Below are 21571 nucleotides of genomic sequence, written 5' to 3'. Positions count from 1 at the left end.
AGAAGAAGACAAGAAAAGAAAATCATCTAGCTTTGTAATTTGTATCACGCCTTTCAAGTATTTATTGCAAACAAGTCGACAAAGTATTCGGCCAAAATTGTGTCTTGCAAGCCGTTGCCTAACAACCTGAGGTTCATCTCCAGAGCACAGTTTTCCCTCTCTGCCAAGGCGGTAGAAATGCTGTTGTCGGCTGTCCTAGATTTTCTGCGGGCTACAGAATTGAGAGAAAATGGCTTTGTGCTCAAATGCAATCTTGGTTAATTTCCCAATCTATTTCGCCATATTGAGTTAGACGGGCAGTTTTTTTTTCCTCCTCCTGCTCCCCACAATGAGCCTTGTGGTTTACATTTTAATGAATGTGTCTTTGTTCTCTGACAGGTCTTCATAATTGGGCTTATAGCCGACAGGAAGTTCCAGCACTTTAACCCCGTTCTGGAGACCTACATACGAAAGCATTTCAGCGCCACGCTGGCATACACGTGAGTTCATTACCCTCAGAGTGAAACGACCAAGGACCATTTCATAACAAATGATTCCTCTTTTTTCATTAGAGGCAGGTTTACAGCTTCTTTGTATGACTGTATTTATAGGAAGCTTACCACGGTGCTGAAGAACTACGTGGACAACGCTGAGAAGCTGACAGAGCAGCTGCTGAAGGCCATGAAGGCGCTGGAGTACATCTTCAAGTTTATTGTCCGCTCCAGAGTCCTCTTCAACCAGTACGTTCTCGTGCTCTCACAATATTAACATTCTCATTATATCCTGGATGTGCTTAAGAATCATCTGTACATGTGACCACATGACTGAGACTGTGAATAAGAAGTGGACGTAGACTGTTGGATTCCAAAGTGAAGCCTACACCTCAGTGTCTTTCACCTTTCTTCTTTCTAATGGCCAGCAGGATACGGCTTGCTGTGATTGTGTTTCTCACAGCAGACGTAAACACCTTCTCCGAATACAGTCCCTTTTGGTTCCAAATCAATATCTTACTTTTATAGTCCCGACTATTGCAGACTCTACTTCTTCCACCATCCTGCCACTGGTAAATGGTGTGTTGTGTTTTGTTAGGATGCGCTCCACGTTAAAATGTTGCCATCAGTTAGTCTGTTGTGTGAGTAAAGATTTGTATTTTTTTTTAAGTGGTGTGGTTCACTTTTTCAGTTTGCAGAAAAGTCTTGTAAGAAAAACTACTTCCCTCCCCCTGTGGGAATTACATTTTGACTTCAATTTCTTGGCATTGGTCACCTTGGTTGTCCATCGTTAATCCGGCTAAAGAGGCTAATAGCTAATAGCACAGAACTCCTCACATAAGCTCATCCGACCAACTAACCCTAACTGTCGATGCTGCACTGCTGTGAGTCTCAGGCGTTAACAAACTTGTCAGGCACATCACATTTTTTTATGAGGAGCTCATAAGCCTATCCTATGTTTCTGTATTGGAGGAGGTGGAGCATCTGTGTAGGTGATGAACTGAAGAGGGAAGGGGCTTTCACATTGCATTTATTGTTGTTGGATTTTTGTTGTTGTTGGATTGAGCTACTTAAAATGCGACTGGATGAACATGTTAGAATCTCCTGCTATATACTGTCCAGGTTATTAATAATAACCACACTTTTACTGTTTTGTAGATGTGAATCTCGGTGCTTTATGTAGAGCAGATTTAGATTGTGTACGGTTATTCCCATAACTAAGCGGCCTGGGTGTTTTGTGTTATGCTGTCAAATAAATTGAGATTGAGTCAACACATGTATACAAACAGTAATGCATGCAGACATACACCTATTATTTATACTTTTTTGGACAAAGTATATTCAATGGTCTTGATAGATATTCAGCAGAAACAGGTTAAAAGTCAAGTTCTTTTTTTGAGGCACAGTAAAAAATCTGTGGAAGCATTTTGAATTGTCTGTGAGGATATAGAAGTGGCCATAATGTTGTAGATCCACAGAATGAAGCTGTGGGCGACTGAGGGGCTGATGTATGATCCTGTTCTAATTGAGTGTGCAGAGTTTGATTGGTTTTCTATCCGATGTCTGGAGGACACTCTGTCCTCTGCCTCTTATGTGAAACCAGAGCACAGTCACTCTCACTTGTAGAGCTGTGCATGTTCACAGTGTGCGCTTCAAATGTCTCTTTCACAATCCGAAAGCAACCGGCTCACAACGAGCCCGACCGATATGGAATGGTTGGGGCCAATACCGATATAAGGAAGAGAAAAAATCTGATACAGATAAATCATTAGTGATATATAGATATACACATTTATTGCGTTTATCCCCTCACGTGCAGTTTTCAAACACTTGTGGAAAAGATATACAATGAAGACACATCCCTCAACTGGAAAGTAACTGCCCATGTCAGACAACAGCGCTTGACACTGGAGAGTGACACTGCTTGTTGTAATCCATAGAGCACTCTCTGCTGGTGAAAGAGAACTGCTAGTGTAATACAATTCAATTCAAATGAAACGTCTTTGGACTGGTGAATAAATCTCGTAATATGGGCGCATATCTGCGATAAACTTAGCCGATACCGATCGGCCGGCAAGATTTATCAGTCGGGCTCTAAAAAAACAAACGTTCTTTTCCTATTTACAGAAAAAAAAGAAGAAAAAACAACAACATCCACCTTAAAATGGATCAGCCATCTGTGTTTTGTTGTTTTTGAAGCCATTAGTTGGTTTCCAGAAGTTAATTTGTTTTTTGTTGTTGCTGCTGACTTCAACTCAGAGATTGAATTCTAAGCTCTGTAAAGTTTTTTGTGTGTGGAAGAAGTGGTTCAGGCAGCTTGTAAAGAAAGGTGCAAAGGCCACACCAGCATGTGTTCAGCTTTTCATCGCGGGCCAGTGGAACATTTCTATGAAACAGCAGAGACATTCTAATCACACAGCCCCCCCCCCCCCCCCCCCCCCCCCCCTGTGATTTGAAGCTGCTTGTGGCTGTCCTGAGCTCCCTCTGCTCCTCGTTGCTGCAGGTGAGAAGCGGCTTTAAGTAATTGTTGTCGCGGGAGCCCTGAGATGGATGCCTCTAATCCCACGATTCCTGTAAGCCCTCGAGAGTGACTATCCCGGATCATGTAATGCGCGCGGCCCCGTGGAAGATTGTGGCGCCCGCAAAACCCGCCTCTCCAGAAGAAAAAGAGACATCTGATGCAGTGGGGGAGCAATCTAAACACTTTACCCCTCTTATAGTTAGACAGGCCCCCCCCTTTTTGCTTGACTGTGTGTTTTCAAACATTTTTCAATTGAAATCCGGATTCCTATTTCTGTAAATCTGAGATGTTGACACACTTAATTGCTTCGCAGTGAGCACAACATGGCTCATTTGCAGTTTATACCCAGTTTGTGCAGATTTATGAGCTCTGTAAGTGGGATAAAAAGCATTTGCATATTTCGGGGGATTATGGAGGAAGCCCTGCTTTGTGTTCCCATGCACTTTGAAATCCGGGGAAGAGTTTTTGGTGCAATTGTTGTGCGATAATTGGCTTTTAGTATTTACAGTCGCTGGGGCGGCTTTTGCTCTACATCACCCGACTAGCAGAAGAGGCGTTAGTAAAGCTAGGACCCAGCCACATTAGAAAGTAAAGTTAGTGAACCCCTTCCTGCTCCTTCCTCGTATCGTTTCTCCGAGAGACTCATTCGCATGGATCATTAGTTTTTTCTGATATTTGTTTTTCAGCATTACAGCGGGCAGTTGCTTCAGAGTCTTTGTCATTTTGTTTTAAATGCTAATCCTGCTGGCCGCAAGAGGGATGTCTGAAGTTCTGATCCAGTAACATTTGGACTGATAAAACACGCACGCGGTCCGTTTCTGATGGCGGCTTTGAATCATTTAGAAAGGAAAAGCATCAAACTCTTTTTCACAGGAATGAAACAAACAGCTGCCTTGTGATGATCTGCCAATTTCATCCTCCACTTTATCTCACGGCAGGCTCTACGAGAACAAAGGGGAGGCCGACTTCATGGAGTCCTTGAGGGACCTTTTCACATCCTTTAATGACATGATGAACAGTAACTCCGAGAACACTGGCATGGTGAAGGTAGGTTTAAAAACACAACAGGCCTGCTGCCTGCTAATGTTCACCCTCAGTTGCCAAGAAAATATGGTGCTGTAGCTTAAATAGTAAGTAAGTGCTGCTGTGTGAAGAGTAAACAAATCTGCTGTTCAGTTTTTTTTTTTTTTTTGGATGACATGCTCTGTTATTGCGGATACTTGAGCAAAACAGCATTCTAGTGCCATAACGAAAGGTTTCCTCTACTTCCTGCTGTTTGTTTTCTTCATCTTTGTCATGTGTCTTAGTGCAGATTTCCCTGATCTTTACACTTCTCCGATCTCAACTTGACCTTGTTAGGGCTGCACATAAAATAAAATGAGGTATTTTGGGGGGAATCAGAAATGAAACGCTTAAAGAATGAGTTCAACTTTTTTTTAAATTCAACATTCAGAGCTGTAAATGAGAAGATTGATACCAGTGACAAGTTACCTGACCCTCACATTAACTGTTGGGTATCTTAGGGCCCGTGTCCACCTAGCACCTGGAGTGCCAGCTTCTTTTTTTCAATGGTTTCCAATGAGTAGAGAGCATTTACTGTGCTTCTCCTATGCCTGGAGAAGAAGCACAGCACCCAGCGTCTTTTTTGTTTGTGCGGCTGCTCCAGCCACTCCAGCTCAAGTTGAAAATCTTTCATTTTTCAAATAGGCCGCTGTTGGTGTCACTGGCGCTCTTTTCAACCAACCAATCACGTATTCTAGTAAATCGCTCAGCTCATTGCTTTGTGTCCATCACCCAGACATATTAGGAGGGCAAGCCTTCTCTCTTTGATGCCCAGAGTGAAGGAAAAAAACAATGTAAATATAAAACATACAGTAAAAAGAAACAATGGTGGTTGTCACCAGACTGTTATAGTAGAGATAAGACGCACGCGCAGCGCTTTGATTATCAGTTCACAAGAACTTTGTCCAAGCTCTCCCGAGCGCACAGCCAATGCGCTTTTCTGCCCAGACAAAACGCCAGGTGGACACAGGGACTGTAATCCTTGTGGCCAGCAATGCAGCACCCAGTGATTTGTAACGGTTCCTTCAGGTCTGTCTAAAAGAAAATTACAAAATCATGCACAGCATCCAGGACTCTCACAATACCAGGATTTTAGACTTAGATATGACACAAGTACAAGATATTAATAACTATTTAATTACCACGGCAACAAAAATATGAGACCCCGGTACCTATATTGGGTATTTTTCAGTTTAAAATGACTAAATTCCTGCACTATCTACATTGCACAAATACGTTGGCAACGCTTTGGAAGAAGAAGAGGTTCTGCTGGACTGTTTACTGCACCCAGGCGGGAATGAATCGAACACTTTTTAGTTATCGTATTACTCTGCAAGGCCACGGTAGAGCTAGGTTAGCAGTTTCAAATATTTACGCTAAGCTAAGCTAAACTTCTGAACCTCTTTCGATCCATTCATCAAGTTTTAACCGTTCTGCAATGTTCATATACGACTTCTAATGTTTAGACTGCATCCTAAAGTGACACTTTAAAACAGAGTTTCTAGTTTTCTCAGATGAACAAAACATAAAAAATAAAAGTGTCGTGAAGGTTTCCGACAACAATACGAGAACTTAAACCTTACAGTTTAGATTGTGAATGTGTTTTGTGCAGCAAATAAAGAAAAAAGCCGGAGTCTTCAGCAGGAGATCGTGTGTTTCTTTGTCACCAGGGCTTCTCAGGCACAACAGATTTACTTTGAATGCTTCTGAAGGTCAGACACTGGATTCATTATTCATGGAACAGAAGGAGGGTTGTATTATCAGACATGTTAAACATTTTTTGTGCAGCCCAAACATCTCAAGTCTTTTATCTCCACATTATGTATGTTTGTTCTCTGTTGGTTTCTCTTATCCTTCTGTACCTCTCGCATGTTGTTTTTCTTCTCTCTCCTCTCTGACCTTGACTGTCCTGTGGCCTGCGGCTCCTCTGGCCTTCTGCTCTTTAGCTGCTCCTTAAGGTATTTATTTCTTCCTCCCTCAGCCTTTAAGCTCTCTCCGTTGTGTTTTTGTCCCGTTCTCCTTGACCCTGAACTTTGAAACCAGCACACCAACATACTTTTTTTTATTATTTTCTTCAGGTTCTCTCAAATGCCACACATGCGCGCACACACACCCACACACACACACACACACCCACACACACACACACTCTAGTGTTCACCCACCTTTGCTTTCAGAGATAACATAATCACAGTGTACATGCACCTTGGCACACCTACAGTAGATCCATGTGCACGCTCAACCATAGGAGAGGTTCAGGAGTCAATTAGGAGTCAGCTGCTGTGTAATTGGGTGAGATATTAGCTTTACTGTCAGTAAATTAAAAACTGATCTTGAGGAACGGGCAGGAAAGCGAGAAATACAGGTTTCTTCCCCGGGTCCGCCCTCAGTGGAAGCACTGTGACAGGTGGAGGCTAATGAGAGGTCCCATCATACCTCAAGTCTTTACTCTGGTAAACATCTGGACACACATGTTGGAGGAACCCTTTGGCATAGGCACTCCTGAAAAATGTCTAGATTTTGATTATTATGTCCCTCACACCATGAAGTTTCCCCCGTCAGCCTGGAGGAGGAGGGGGGGGGGGGGGGTGGAGGAGGTCACAGGAGGGAAGACATGATTTAAAAAGATGATGCAGAAATCCAGGATGGCAGACTAAGCAACAGAGTCAACACCATGTATACGGTTTTTGCCTAAAAAGAAAAAAAAGTCAATGCTACGTGTTCAACATATGAATGAACGAGTGAAAAAGAAACGGCAGAGAAGAGTTTGAATCGGCTTCATGACGTGAACAAAGATCGCGGCGCTTGATGTCAAAGGTCATCATCCCGGTCCGCTCACTCGTGTGGAATTGTTCTGAATATTTCTTGCCGCGTTCACTTATCAGTTAACCTCGATTTAACGCTGAGATTTCATTTGGGGGCCTGGCAGAAAGATGCAGGATAATTCTGGGTGAAAATAAGGCCGTCTGCATTCAACCATGCAGCTCACTCAGATGAATTAATTACATTTTCAGGGAAGTTAGTGCTTGTGTGCAAACAGCTGTGCACTAACACATAAAAGCTCTTTTAGGTGATTTCAAAGCAAAAAGAGAGGCACAAGACTCCAATTCAAATTGGAGTGTGCTTGGGGGGATTTAAGTTAAGGTTTAAGACCAAAGTGGAAAAGGACATTCTGTTCATATATCTTCTTTAAGAGGTAAACAGGTGCAGTTTGGTTTTGATCAGAAAGTGCCAGGTTGTTTCACTTAATCAAGGTCATACTGCAGATTTTCTGTTTGCAGGGAGAGGCAGAGAAGTCTCGGTATGCATATTAAAGCACGAGAAATAAATTGAGGTTTGAGTTCATTAAAGCAGGAATCTATTCAGAGGACTAAATCCATACTCCAGAAATAAAGGAAGGTGTCCCTCAGTTCCCCTGCATGCAGACATTTCTTTTTTTTAAATATTCTCTTGAGACCGGACATTTCTAAAGAATTAGCTCTTATAAAAACACATTTTAAAGTCTGAGCAGAGTGATTTCTCATTTAAAAAGGTCACGGTTACCTTTCTTTTTCGCATTTTAGCATTAAACTTCCAGCATGCTACATGTGAAGAGCAAACCAACCTGTATACGACAGACTGGCACTGCTGCTGATTTGCACAGATGCTGTGTAAATACCACAACCCACCTTGGCTGGTGTTGAGCAACAGTCGGTGAGAGAGGGGAAGTGTCAGCCTGGTTAATCATTCCCGTTATTAATGGATGGCTCTGCCGTCAGCCGCCGGGTGCACGCACTTGATGACTTTATTATCATATCCATGGGTGAACGTAGGACCCCGTCTGGCTGTATCTATCAAAGGATCATTACGGAGAGATTCCCCTTTGGTCCCGGGTTATTTATTACAAGTTCAAACAGCACGCCCCCCCGCCCTCAGGTTCACTCGCTGAAATATACGAAGAGAAACAAATACAGTATGAAGAGTTGTGCTCTGATGTCAGGTTCATTTATAAACTAGCCAGTTAGCATAGGGACATTCAACCAGTATATTATATTCTTTCAAACAACCTAGTCTATGATTAATAGGTTGTTGAAAGCATATCATTACACAGCAACACACAAACCTGACATATTTCTCATAGAAATAATTTATTCTTGATCATAAACAGTTAAAATGTTCCAGTTGGTGGCCCTAAGAAGGCAAAAATGTTTGGACTACCTCAGATTTTTTGCTGATGAAAAACATGGCCTTCACTAGTCTTCATCAGTTGAAGCTCCTATCAGGAGTTTTAAGCTGGTTATGAAACAGACTGAAATGAATATTACTGCCACTTCATGACCTTCTAAACAACATCAGACTATCAGCAATAAGATCGACTGTTTCTAGATTGTCATAACTGAAGTCTAGACCGGCTGCAGCAGGGTAGGTGTCACATGAAGTGATTAACAGCGTGCTGCCCAAATAGCATTTATTTATTTTATTTAAGACAATTAAAGACTGTCAAAAGGAAGCAGGTGGAGATATTTGATCAGAAAACAACACCTGCAACTGAGATTGATCTGCTTGTCTTGTTTTTTCTTGAACAGGGTGCTGCACTGAAGTACATCCCCACCATCGTCAACGATGTCAAGCTGGTCTTTGATCCAAAAGAACTAAGGTAATTAAATGTTTCCAATTGCATGATTCCAACCCTTTTGTTGTTGTTAAACAGTAAAGGTTATACACCACTATAATACGAGGAGAAAGTGTTCAATTTGAGAGAAGAAAATGCACGATGCTGGAACAAACATCTTTCTGAGTGTCTCAGACTTAGAGAGAGCAACAACATCACAGCTCATTAAAGCAGATACTTATCGTCCAAATTGGCCTTAAATGTCTTTTTGCTGCAGAACAGAAGAACAAAGATCTATAGCTTCGTCTTCAAAGCATCTGCTCGACTTCAAAATGTCACGTTACAGATGTATCCCTCACAAGTTAGTCGGATGCTCTTCTGACTATCAAGACAAAAAAAAAAAAGCATTATTATTTCTGTTTTGTCGCTACCTCTAGTCTGTTTTTATTCAACAACTCAGCATTCAGTTGTCGTTCTGCATTGGTTAAACATGCTCAGGTTGCCTTGGAAACCCACTGACTACTCCACTCAAGTGTCCATTTCAGTTAATGTCGCCGACCGTGAATGTCGAACCCGCTGTAGCTGAGAAATAAGACTTCTGAGGCAGCACATGCTTTTGTTTAATGATACTAAAGAATCAGTTCCTATGAAATTACAACAAATGGTAGAACATTGAAGTCAATAAGGGATTTTTCAATGAATGTTTTTACCCTTTGTATAGAAATGAATGCTTCCAAGCTTCACAACCTCTGTTTAAGTTCCACTTATTTTTGGAGCCTTTTTTTCCCAAATCGGAAGGACATTTCATTTCTAACTCACGCCTTGTGGGTCTGCTCTTGATTTTGGTCCCATTTGACATCTTTAATCTTTTATGAAAGGACACAGCATACAAACAAAACAGCATGGCCTCATTCATGGAGCATTTTATTGCCAAATAAGTGCAGAAGGCTCTTTTTAATATATTCACTGAGGTGCTTTTTTTTTTTTTTTCATCTGCAAATGAATAAACAAATATTTCATTTGCATTTCCATCCAACATTTTCTCGTCTAAGTCGAGTGAAGGCAGTCAGAAATGAGTCAGGAATGAAGCCTTGATTCTCTCAAAATGAATTGTGCACACAGTGCTATCACTTGGAAGGACACATTGGTATATTAATGTTTTGTCATAAAGTCGAAACTATTTATTCCAGATGGTCAGATTTTCTGTGTTGAAAGTCATGAGGGATGCTTAAGTAAAATTAGAGTTTGTTTAAAGAGGTAGAACCGAGAGAAGCCAACGTTCAGCTCCTTTTGGACCAGTTTTAGTCGAATTATCTGAAAATAAATCCATCATTCTTCAAACGCTTGTTGGATCAAAGTGGCTGTTGACTTTTAAAAAATGAACAATGTGTCCATGGTCATATAAATAAGTCATGCTCTGCTCATAATATTCTGTCTGTAATATGGTACAAGGCTTTTAAATCTTTGCTCTTGTTCCCATTGAGCCACAAAACACAACACCTTTTCTTTGTTAGCTTTAGCTAATGAACACCACAACGTTGAAAGAACAACTTCCTTATATTGAAACACTGGACCATCTGATGAGCTCATAAAAGCAGCGTTTAAAAACACTCTCGACACTGCGGGTATTCTCCACACCTTGAGAACGGCTTTGCCTGTTTATTTGGAAGCCCCTGACATGGCGCCCATTCTGTTTGAACACCTCCAACACCTGGGCAGCTGCCATTTCCAATGCAGATTCACGGCTACACAGGCTCTTTTCTCTCTTCAGTCCAAAAAAAGATTAGATTGAGTTAATTCAGAATCAGTTTTGTGATCGCTGATTCTGTTTCATGTCAATCAAAGCAAGGCGCTCATTCTTAATCATGTCACTCATGATAACATATTTTGAGAAAATTGACTGGTGATAACCCGATGCTCCCTCCATGAATTCTGTAAATAAAAGAGTCTCGATCAATGCAGAGATATAGTTTAAGTAAAACACAGAAGCTCAGCTCAGCTGGTTTGAAGGACTGGAGTGTTTGGGAGTATAATTTAAACTGCCTTTGATAAAAGTTTAATTAAGTGATGGATCGCACATGTCCTGAAGTGAATAATAGTACCTTTTTTTTTTTTTTTTTTTACCAAAATTATCTGATAAAAGGGTTTTATGGTTCATACCTCTTCTACAAATGAGGTGAGTCAAAATGAAAAGTGCGATGCTCAGGCTCTGCCATCATTCTCCGGTTTTGGCACAAGAACAGCTTTTGATGTGAGCTTTAATTCTGAAAGCTGGGCTCCTTTATGAACCATTCACTTAGCTGTTAATCACAGGCCGGGCTCTCTTCCCCGCCTGAGCGAAGGTGGCATCAGCTGTTCCTGCTGTTAGCACAAACCTGGCTGAGCGGCTGAGCTGGAGGCGACTAAATTGAAGCCTCAGGGGCCGGGGTGTTTCATCCCCTGCCAGAACCTTTTTCTTTTTCTCTCCTCCTTGAGCCTCAGCTTGCCAGCATAACGAGCAGCCAGCCTCCTCACAGAGGAGGAAACTGTCAGCGACATGTGTGCACATGAATGTGGATTTATCTCTCCCACACTGAACTGTTGAATGCGCATGGGTTGATCTCGCTGGGACAGATGTTTGGGGCGCCTGTGAAGAAAATGACTCATGGGTTCAAAAAATATTTACTTGAATGCCATTCAATGAAAACCAAGGCTCTATGGAGAAAAATAGCATTCAGAATAGCAGCTCTCTGAAACATAGAAGAAACATTTTAGGTCTCTGAAGCTAATAGAAGTGAAGATCACACGTCCACACACAGAAACGGGTGTTCTCACTTGTGTGATCTGTTTTGACCCTTCCCAGGACAGGTAGGTGTACAGTTGACGCCATTGACTTTCTGAATCGTCAGTATTGTTCTGGGTTAGTAGCGCGCTCACTCCATGTGCTCGCTTCCAAGACTGTATTCCTCCCAGCAGTAGGTTCAACTCTCTTCCTTGACCCAATGCTGCAGACCATCTCACTCTGTCCTCCAAATGTTTCCTGCCTCTCCTAAGCTGTCTCCTCGTGATAAAAGGCTAAACGACCAAAAACCAGGACGGACAGCGCCAGGAAATGTGTCTTCAGACATCACAAACTATAACAATTGGTTGCCCGGGTTTAAGTACGACCTGTGGCTTCCCACATGTCATTCCCCACTCTGACTCCCCTGATTTACTCTATCCACAGTTCTATCAGAGTTAATGCAAAAGCCCCAATAATAGATTTTTTATATAATGACAGAATCTTTAACCTTAGGGAAACTTATTGAATATTTTTAGACTTTAAATCACATGTCGGGTTATGCTTGTCTTTTGATCTATTTTTTTTTTTTTTGAGTAACTTACCTTGACGTTTTGGTTCATAACTTATTAAAGTTGTGTAAAATATTTGTATGATACAGCAGGAATGTGCTTTATAATGGGGTATTAAAAGATATAAATAGAAAACTATTGAACATTTCCTGATTCAGTTATTTGAAGCCAAAAAAATTACACTACAAACAACAACAAAAAAAAAGTAGACTTTGGACTCACATAAATAAGTCACTGACTCTATATTTGATTTACCACATCGATTGGATCCTCTAGCAACATCCATCTCAGGTAGCAAGCTTCCTCAAAGTTCGCCTGAGGTCAGATCGTCTTTGAGGGTGACACATCTTCATCGTCTCACACTATTTATTGTCCATTCTCCAACCTTATCCAGAGTGTCTGAAAAGCAACTGGGCGGGTGTTCAGGACCTTAATTGTGTTTTTTTTTTTTGGGTGATTGATCATGATGGGAATCAGTCAAGCAGCCCAAGAGATCTGATTGCTTTGACCTTTTTGTCTGTATTGTCCTCTCTCTGTCTCCGTAGCAAGCTGTTCACCGAGTTCATCCTAAAGGTTCCTCTGGGTCGCCTGGTGAAACAGAAGCTAGACTGTCTGATTGACATCGTCCACAGCGATCTCTTTACTCATCACGGTGAGAGTGCAAAACACACACACACACACACACAATGTACTCACAGTTCTTTGGTGCATGCACCTTTGCTCACGATGCAGTAATGTAGGCAATCATACCCACCACCTGCCTCCTCTCGGCAGCCCTGTGTGAGCCCGCAGTAAAGGTCATCAGTGAGGTGTAGTGGAAAGCTTTCCTGTTATCTTAGCGAGTGAAGGATCCCCGCTGCTAAAATCACATGGACTGTATCTGTATCAGAACATCAGAATCCCCATCAACCCTCAGCCTCTTCTTCCTCTCCATCTAACACTTCATCCTTTTTCTTGAAGCGTGTTCATCAAGTTAAACCTGTCATTTTTTTCTGTTCTTTTCTAACCGCAACAGGACGTATTATTTCCTATTTTTTTTTGTATTGCGCCGTGCTGTAACATATCATATCAGTATGGTTTGGTATGTTGTGGTATTTAATGATTTTGTATGTTATTCTATCGTTTCATTTCTGGTATGATGCTTAAGGGTTTCATACCATATCATTCCATTCCAATTAAATCTATGGGATGGTATGTATTGGGATGTAGAGATGGTTAATGTGATCCTTCACCAAAGTTTACATCTGCAACCAAGCTAGCCATCAATCGAGCCAAATGAGCCATTCTCTTAAGCCATGTTAGGTTAGATCCTGATTTAGAGACAAACACCCTCTCCCACACACACATTAAGTGTTGTGCTGGTAAATTACATGCAAAGTTCCTAACCCAATTAAACAGCAACAGTGATTTACTGTGGCTGGCAGGCACAACACGCGCCTTAGAGCAGACAGCTAACCAAAGGAAGTGGACAACAATTATCCGCCTGTGTGGTTGCGCTCAGCCTCATGCATCAGCGGATGTTCAGTTCAGCATGAATATACAAAAACATGAACGATGATATGAAGCTTGCACAGGGTTAAAGAAATGGCTCGTTTTTTTCCCAATGGAATAACACTGCTGTGGAACGTCACACTTTGATAGAAGTGTACGCGTAATCAACTTTTATCCAGATCTTGTGTTTACTGAGTAACCACTGAAGGGCAGTGCTCAGTCCTTGGTCCTCTGGTCATTACTATTGATCTTTTAGTTTTAATTATGGGCATGCAAGCCTCCCTGATGTTTGTGAATGAGCTGCTGATCAGCAGGGAAACTTGTTGCAAGGTTGTAGATATGGCTTAACCCGCTGCTTAGTTCTTATATGGCTCCACAATCTGGTGCTTTTAGCCTTTTGAGATGTATTCAAGTTTTAAAACTCCATAAATAGCAGCTTTGTTGCGAAGTAAAAATGTCCAATCATAATCAGAATGGAGAACAGCCTCACTTTCACAATGTTCTAGGTCAGATAATGACCACAGTGGTTGCCTTAAGAGTCAGCCAAGGGTGTTTTGAAGGTTGGAAAATCAGGTGTTGGAAGTGTATACACTTTTTAGACTCAATCCTGATCTGCATGTGCTCCCTGAAAAGTTCTGTATTAAAGTGAAATGCACTGTATGCTTGGAAGAAAATGAATGCCCAGCAAGGTGCATCTACGTGGATGCTCAAATCCCAACATGGGGTCTGAGCACGCTCATCATTATGCATTGAACATGTTCAGTGATTGAGCTGTTTTCTTACCTGAAGGCTGCGCAGTGATTAACATATTAACAGTTTCTGTGTTTAAGCATGTCTTACATTAGAATTTCCTGTCCCCAATGGGGCCTCTTTCTGTTCAGCTTTAAACAGCAAGATGGCATCCCCTTTTCTCTGTTGCTTTTCTTCTTTTACCTTTGAGGTTGAAATGCTGTGTGTTAAAAGTGATTGGTATGCATATGCAAATCCCCGCCGCGGAGGAAAACTTAATGAACTCGGAAAGAAGAGGGGGAAGTTTATTGTTTCGTTTTCCTATTTCGGAGGCGCAGCGTCGTGTCACCTTGGCTGTTGATGATGTTTAAGGAGAGTGCAGGACGGGCACATAAATCACTTGCAAATGGGCTCATTGGAAAAGAACAAATATGTCAGCTGCTCTCCTGGTCTGTGTTAAAAGGGGAAAATCAGTGTAGCGTCTAAAATCTGTTTGCACTGAAAGTTTGAGGAGAGCGCTCATGGCCTGGCTTGATAGTTCCAGTCTGCTTCACTTGCTCCCATCCTGTTTCTAAAGGGACTGTGCGTGCATATGTACACTCACATGTCTACGGCCTTTAATGTGTGTGTGTGTGTGTGTGTGTGTGTTTGTGGGTGGTGTTACTATCTGTGTTTGTGTTTGCAATTTGGAGCTGCAAAGAGAAAACAGGATTGTCCCCTCTTTGAAAGCGAGGTATTAAACACGCCACACAATCTTAGACGCCCTCAGATTGAAGATCTGCTTTTGTGTTCAGACCCTGGGAGGATACTAGACAAGCACACACGGTAAATACACACATACATGCACACCTTTTTTTTTTTTTTAGCTTTAAGCTGTTCAGGCAGATATCTCGGTGCTCTATTCCACAGCACCAAAAAAATATTTGCAGTGCAGACATGGTTGTCACTTTGTATCAAGCTGGCGTACATTTGGCAAGGCGGATTCTTAACATCCAAAACGTGTCTCTTCAGGAATTTGCCAGTGAAAGCTTCAAGTGAATACACACTGTACTGTACAGCAGCCTGACCACTCAGAGGCCCTAAAATGAATTCATAGATGGGCAAAATGACACTCCAGTGATGTTTGATGTGGCTCTGGGGATGGCCGGGTTTATAAATCAAATATTTTGGTCCAAATTGAAATATCTAGATTAAATTGGAAAAAGGTTGACAAATCACCAATAGGACTACATATTCTTGGTTGTGATGACCTCCTGCTCTGTCTGGTAGCACCGAACTCTGGCTAGCTTTTTAAAACTTTTCTAAAAGAGCAAATAACTTTTATATAATAAGTTTTTCATAATTAGATTTTTAGCCCTCGGTTACAGCTGCAACCTTTCCCGGTGTTTACGGTCTGGATGAGTGACGCCGCTGCACACAAGATGATGATATTTCGTTGGTGTTTCTGGTCTTGGTCTAGTCTCTGTCTCGCCCTGCCTTGGTCTTGGTCTTGACTCTGTCTCGATCTCCAAATGTCTTGGTCTTGTCTTGGTTTTGGAGCACTCTTGTCTTGGTCATTGCTTCGGTTAGTGTGGTTTTGACTGCAACACTAGGAAAAATGCTTTTGGTCATAACTTTAATGTGGTGCAACATTAACGCCAAACTTTATACCTTTTCCCCACAAATTCAAATTATATGGATATTAAAACATTTTCTTTCCATTGTTTTTTTTTTTTAATTCATAGGGTTACTTGTAAAATTCTCCCATATCCCCACCCTCCCCCCCCACTCATAAATACTCAACATATTTCTTGAGAGATTTCTTTTGACTCGTACAGCATCTCGTGAATTGAATCTTATCGTCTACATCATTGTGAAGATTTATTCTCTGGAATCCATAATTGGTTAATTTACTTCTTTTCAACACAGAGCTTTCCTATAATTATTTTTACATTAAATTTGATTAAAAGCAATTCAAAAGGAGCACAGGAGCAACAAGGGATTTCCCAGATTGCTTGTAGAGAATCGTTGTGTAATTGATGAACTAATCAATGTGTGAGTTATTAAAAATGAAGTCTCAAATCCTCCACAAGTCTTTATTTGTTAGATTTCTAATGACTATGTAATGCATTTACGACCATTTAGTTACATGTTCTCTGTGTTTAAATGATGCTGCCTAATGGCTTCTGATGGATTCTAGTAATAAACTGAAATGATATGAAGGCATTTACCTCAGTGAAACAAATCTGTGTGTGCGTTTGCATGACACTTTATGCATGTACTGTAAGTATTAGGGCCCGACCGATTTCAGATTTCTAGTGCCGATATCAGTATTGATATTGGGGAGAGAAAAAAATCAGATAAATCAGCCGATATCTTTCAAAGATCTATTTTTCGATCTTTAGAAATGTATAGATATAGATATGCACATGTATTGCATTGATCCCTCAAATGCAGTTACCAAACACTTTAGGAAAAGATTTGCAGTATATTGAAGTCAGGATGGTCTCTCAACTGGAAAGTAACTGTGCATGTTCTGTACGTGCATCACCGCTTGACACTCTGGAGGGTGATGATGGTTGTTGTAATCCACATAACTCATTCTGATGGCGACAGCCAGAAAGAGAAGTCTAGCAATATCGGCACATATCTGTGACAAAGTTAGGCAATACGGATAGTCACTACGTTATATATCGGCCGATATTATCGTCTGGCCGATTAATCGGTCAGGCTCTAGTAACGTCTTTCTTTCTTTTTGTCTTCTTTCTGTTTTTTTCTGACTGTTTGTTTTTATTTCTATGTCGCTTTCTATGTTTTTTTTCTCCCTCTCCCTCTCCCCCTCTCTCTCTGTCTGTCTCTCTCTCTTTCTCTCTCTCTCTCTTTCTCTCTCTCTCTCTCTCTCTCTCTCGCTGTCTCTCTCTCTCTCTCTCTGTCTCTCTCTCTCTCTCTTTCTCTCTCTCGATCTGTCTCTCCCTCTTTCTCTCTCTGTCTCTCTCTGTCTGTCTGTCTCTCTTTCTCTCTCTCTCTCTTTCTCTCTCTCTCTCTCTCTCGCTGTCTCTCTCTCTCGATCTGTCTCTCCCTCTTTCTCTCTCTGTCTCTCTCTGCCTCTCTCTCCCCCCCCCCCCTCTCTCTCTCTGTCTCTGTCTCTCTGTCTTGATGGAATTGCTAGTTAAAATCTCTTGGTCTGATATGCCGCCCCCTTTAAAATTGATTGTATATTCATGTTTGGTACCTCTGGGTATTGTTTATGAAGAGGTCATGAAAGTTCACGATATTAATCAAGCCTCACTTCCTGAGTTTTTTTTTATCATCCCTTCTTGAATGATTTTGTTATTGACAAAGCTTTCTGTTTATGTGTGTGCGTTTTGATGACATTTGACTTTGTGCCTATTTTGGCCTAATAAGGCTGTGTTATCAGTATCTGTAAATTAGAGAGACTGTATTGATTGTTAGTGGAAATCCATCTCTGGGTTGTGATCTAGAGAAGCAGTGAGGGCACATCTTTTCATTATAGGGAGTGTTATATGAAGGGTACTGTTTCCCAGTGGACTGCGTCTGTATTCATGATCCTTTAAGATCCTTTCACTCAGTGTGCCTCAGCTCTGCTGTTCTCCTTTTCTTTTCAAATGACTTTGACATCAATAGTCTGCCTTTTTGTTCGTCACAGACACTAAGTGCACTGCATGGGGGCATTAAGTGGTGTTTTGTTCCGACAAAGGTTTTCTTTTCTTTCCATGCATACAGTCATATGTAGATATGTGACCCACCCACACACACAAATACACCTTAGATCGGAATCAGAAGGTTTAATAATAATATCAAAAAAAATGTTGGCCTCCATTACCTCAGACTCTCACCAGATACGTGTGCGTTGAGTGCCAGCTCCGCTCTCGTACGGCTCCATGCGCCCTCGTCCGTCACCCGCAGGCTGCGTTTACACGTCGCAGCACGGAGCAGAACCGCTGGACAGCTGGAGTCCTGAGACCGAGGAGTTCCAGCAGTAATTACAGAATCACACGAGACAGCGTGAGATAATATGATGCACATAGTGTGAAACCATTATGAACTCAACGACAAACGCACATCAGGTCATTGGACCCAACCGTCTCAACGGAGGGTTTTATTCTGAAAATAAACCGGATGTTTGAAAGTTGTTTTGCTGTCTGACTTCCTGTCTCGCTCGATCTGCTCTGTTGTAAATTGATGCTAATGTCTGCAATATAAACTGTTTAACTGCATTTCTTCTATCTCCGAGGACGCTGCAGTAACAGCCTGTGCTGCGCTCCCTCGTCTCCTCAGTGTGCTGAGCTGTTTTGTGATCGTGTGTGTTTGACGTTTTTCCCCGCAGACTGTCGTGAGATCCTCCTGCCGCTGATGACGGAGCAGCTGAAGTTCCACATGGAGAAGCGGGAGGAGCCGAAGGCCTGCTGCCAGCTGCTAAGCGACATCCTGGAGGTGCTCTACAGGAAGGACGTGGTGAGGAACACAGCTTTTATTCCCCTCCAACAGAAACGTAACAAGGGGATTAAGCCATCTGAAGTACAGTTGTGGTGATTTTACTGAATGGCTGCTAATCAGTGTGCTGTTCTGGATTTATTTTATTGCCCCGCATGCCCTGGAAGGAACACATTTAACAGCGGTGTTAATTTACTCACCTGTAGAGCTGGCTGCTCTAAGTAATTCATTGCTCTGAATGGCTGGAGGCCATTTTCAACACCATGATCATGTTCCAAGAGACGGGAGATGAGCTCTGCTTTAGCCCTCTCTGTTTCCATCCAGAGTATTTCCTAGCAATGAGGTCTGTAACGTTATGAAGTAGGTCAGAGCAAATACATTTTTCTTGCTTTTGATTCTTATGTTTGCTGTTTATGCAATAAATTCAGTTTATAAGGTGGCAGAAATTTGCCACAAATGTCCCTTTTCACTGTCCAGGAACCCAAGGAACTTGTTTTTGCAGAGCAGTCAAACCTCCCCTCAAACATTCAGTTTTCAAGAGTACATGAGTTAAAAGGAGCAGATTTTAACACTTTCAAGGCTGAAATCATCCACTTTAGGCGATTCTTCCCACTAAAATGACTTCAATCCTTAATTCTGAATTCTTAAGTCAACATTCAGCGATCAACAAAAGATGAAAATAACCTCCTCTGAGTTCTTGGAGTGAAATTTTGACTCTAAAATGTCCGAATGACTGCCTAAACAACTAAACACTTAGTCGCTCTGTGTCAGTTTAGCTTATTAGTTAAATCGTGCGTCCCATTAACAGAGGCTGTTAGCCCTCATATAAAAGCAGCTATGGGTTAAACTCCCACACCTTGATCACTGGCTGCATGTCATCTCCCTCTCTTTCTTCCCCGTTTCAGACTCCATCCACTGCTCAGATCTCAAAATAAAGACATGGAAATACCCAGAATGTATCTAAACAAAATCTTGTGGGGAAAAAAACCCCACATATCTCTTGAAATGTCAGCAAACTTCATTTTATGGTTACCATAAGGTCAACTATTTGCTGAGTAACTTTCCATTTTCTTACAGGAACTCGTATCCTTCATTCTCAGGATTTAGTCTTAGACCTCACATGCACACATGATAACAAACACAGAGACACACACAAACACTCAGCTGCTTTACAAGTGTTTCATCCTCTTCCATGGCTAGACTCCTGATGTCCTCCCTGAGGCCCTCTCAAACCCTCCACATTGATCACCACTCAGGCCAGGCCTCCCACTCCTCACTCTGCGAGGGGATTATCCACCTCTTCCTCTGCCTCTCTCTTCCACACTCCTCCTCTCTCTGTCTCTCATTTCACTGCTTGCTATCCCTGTGTGTCTCTCCCTCTTATACACCTCTCCTGCACTGCACACTTTTGTAGACTTCGATTTAAGGAAATGATAGAGATTCTAGATTCAACATAAAAAGAAAAAGAATAATCCAGGCTTTCTCATCATGCACTGCTTTTGTTGTTAGTTGGAAGTTTAAAGAGGCCAGGATGTTCCTCCAAAATAAAACTCCGGGATTCCTGTGGGTTTCTCACAGAAATGTGTGTCACACTCGCTGCGTTGGAAGGCAGTAACTGAAACTCCCTCCTCAGATAGTTTTCTCTCCCTCAGCGCTCCTCTGCGATTGCGTCAGCGCGCGCGCGTTTGTGCGTGCACGGACGGGCGTGCACAAGTTCTTCAGCTGCAGAAAGAACTGAGTAAATTATTGAAAGTTTAGCTGCGGTGCTCGCTCTGCTTAGAAGTTGACAGGGAGAGAGAGTGAAAACAGCCAAGAGCTCACCGCGACTCGCTAATAAGCAGGTCCAAGTAAAAAAAAAAACACAAAAAAAAACGTCCTTCTGATGATAACGCTGTGTGTGCCGAGAGGGTGTTTACCTCTCCAAAAGCCTTTACACTATCATCTGAGTTTGAAGCTTTTCAAGACAAGTTTTCACATTTTCTTACATTTTTTTTGTCTAATCAATGGATAGGATTCTTAGATTTTTTTCCACGTGTGTAGATTGTTTAGTTTGCCCATTATTTTTTTTTGTTGAAAAGAGTAGCAGAGAGAACCACTCCCATGATTCCCCGCTAGCCTCGACGTCATCTTTTGCATCTTACTGTGTGTTTAATTCCCTCCTCTACTCTGCATTCGTTGAACATCACTGCTACAAAACAATTAAATTACATTTACACATGAAAAACTTTTTCTTTAAAATGTTACTTGATATATTCTGTGTCCTATTTCGTTTCTTTCTTGACACATGTGTGTATTCTCTGCAGGGTCCCACCCAGTGGCACATTCAGATCATCATGGAGAAGCTGCTGAGGACCGTTAACAGGACGGTCATCTCCATGGGCCGAGATTCCCCTCACATCGTAAGTTTGTTTGATCTCTGCAACTATTAGCTCTACACCAACGCTCCTTCTTTTCTTTTTTTTTTCCATTTCTTGTTTTCCTCACACACACACACACACTCATGAATACACACATACACACGCATTCCAATTTGGAGGCTCCTATTCCGCAACCACTTTAACTCCCAAAGGCCCTCTGCAACTCCCAATTCTGCTCTGCAGCTATCATTAAAGGTAAAGTCTACCTTGGCAGAAAGCGCCATCTGAGAGTTTCTTTGATCTGCTCGTATCAGTCTCCAGCCAGCTGTTTGTGTGCCAATATGTGTGTGTGTGTGTGTGTGTTTTGTTTTGCTGTGCGTTTGCCTGTTTGTGTGTCTGATCCCTCATTTATTAAAAAAAAAAAGATTTCTGATGCTCCACACTGAAATCTAATCAGCACACTCCACCTTCTGTTAGCATCATCCCCCCCCCCATCACTCTCTTAGCTAGTGCTCAGGTACAAATTAAAGCACTTCTCCTCATGTCATAAATGTGTCTTCTGCCAATGAAGTCCAATGAATGCCAA

The 21571-nt window shown here is 41.8% G+C and overlaps 1 protein-coding gene across 1 annotated transcript in view; it reads left to right on the top strand.

Annotated features, from left to right (window-relative positions):
- dock1 (dedicator of cytokinesis 1) overlaps positions 1 to 21571 on the top strand; it is a 201673-nt gene that overhangs the window by 63103 nt on the left and 116999 nt on the right. Inside the window, exons 21-27 of the mRNA XM_020644719.3 lie at positions 379 to 479; positions 591 to 719; positions 3930 to 4038; positions 8619 to 8689; positions 12520 to 12626; positions 18522 to 18649; positions 20932 to 21027. Of these exons, the coding sequence (XP_020500375.2) occupies positions 379 to 479; positions 591 to 719; positions 3930 to 4038; positions 8619 to 8689; positions 12520 to 12626; positions 18522 to 18649; positions 20932 to 21027 (741 nt within the window). The remainder of the gene's footprint in view (positions 1 to 378; positions 480 to 590; positions 720 to 3929; positions 4039 to 8618; positions 8690 to 12519; positions 12627 to 18521; positions 18650 to 20931; positions 21028 to 21571) is intronic.

The sequence above is a fragment of the Labrus bergylta genome, chromosome 21 (genome assembly GCF_963930695.1).
Source record: "Labrus bergylta chromosome 21, fLabBer1.1, whole genome shotgun sequence".
Taxonomy (NCBI): domain Eukaryota; kingdom Metazoa; phylum Chordata; class Actinopteri; order Labriformes; family Labridae; genus Labrus; species Labrus bergylta.
This window is presented reverse-complemented; position numbering and strand designations above follow the sequence as displayed.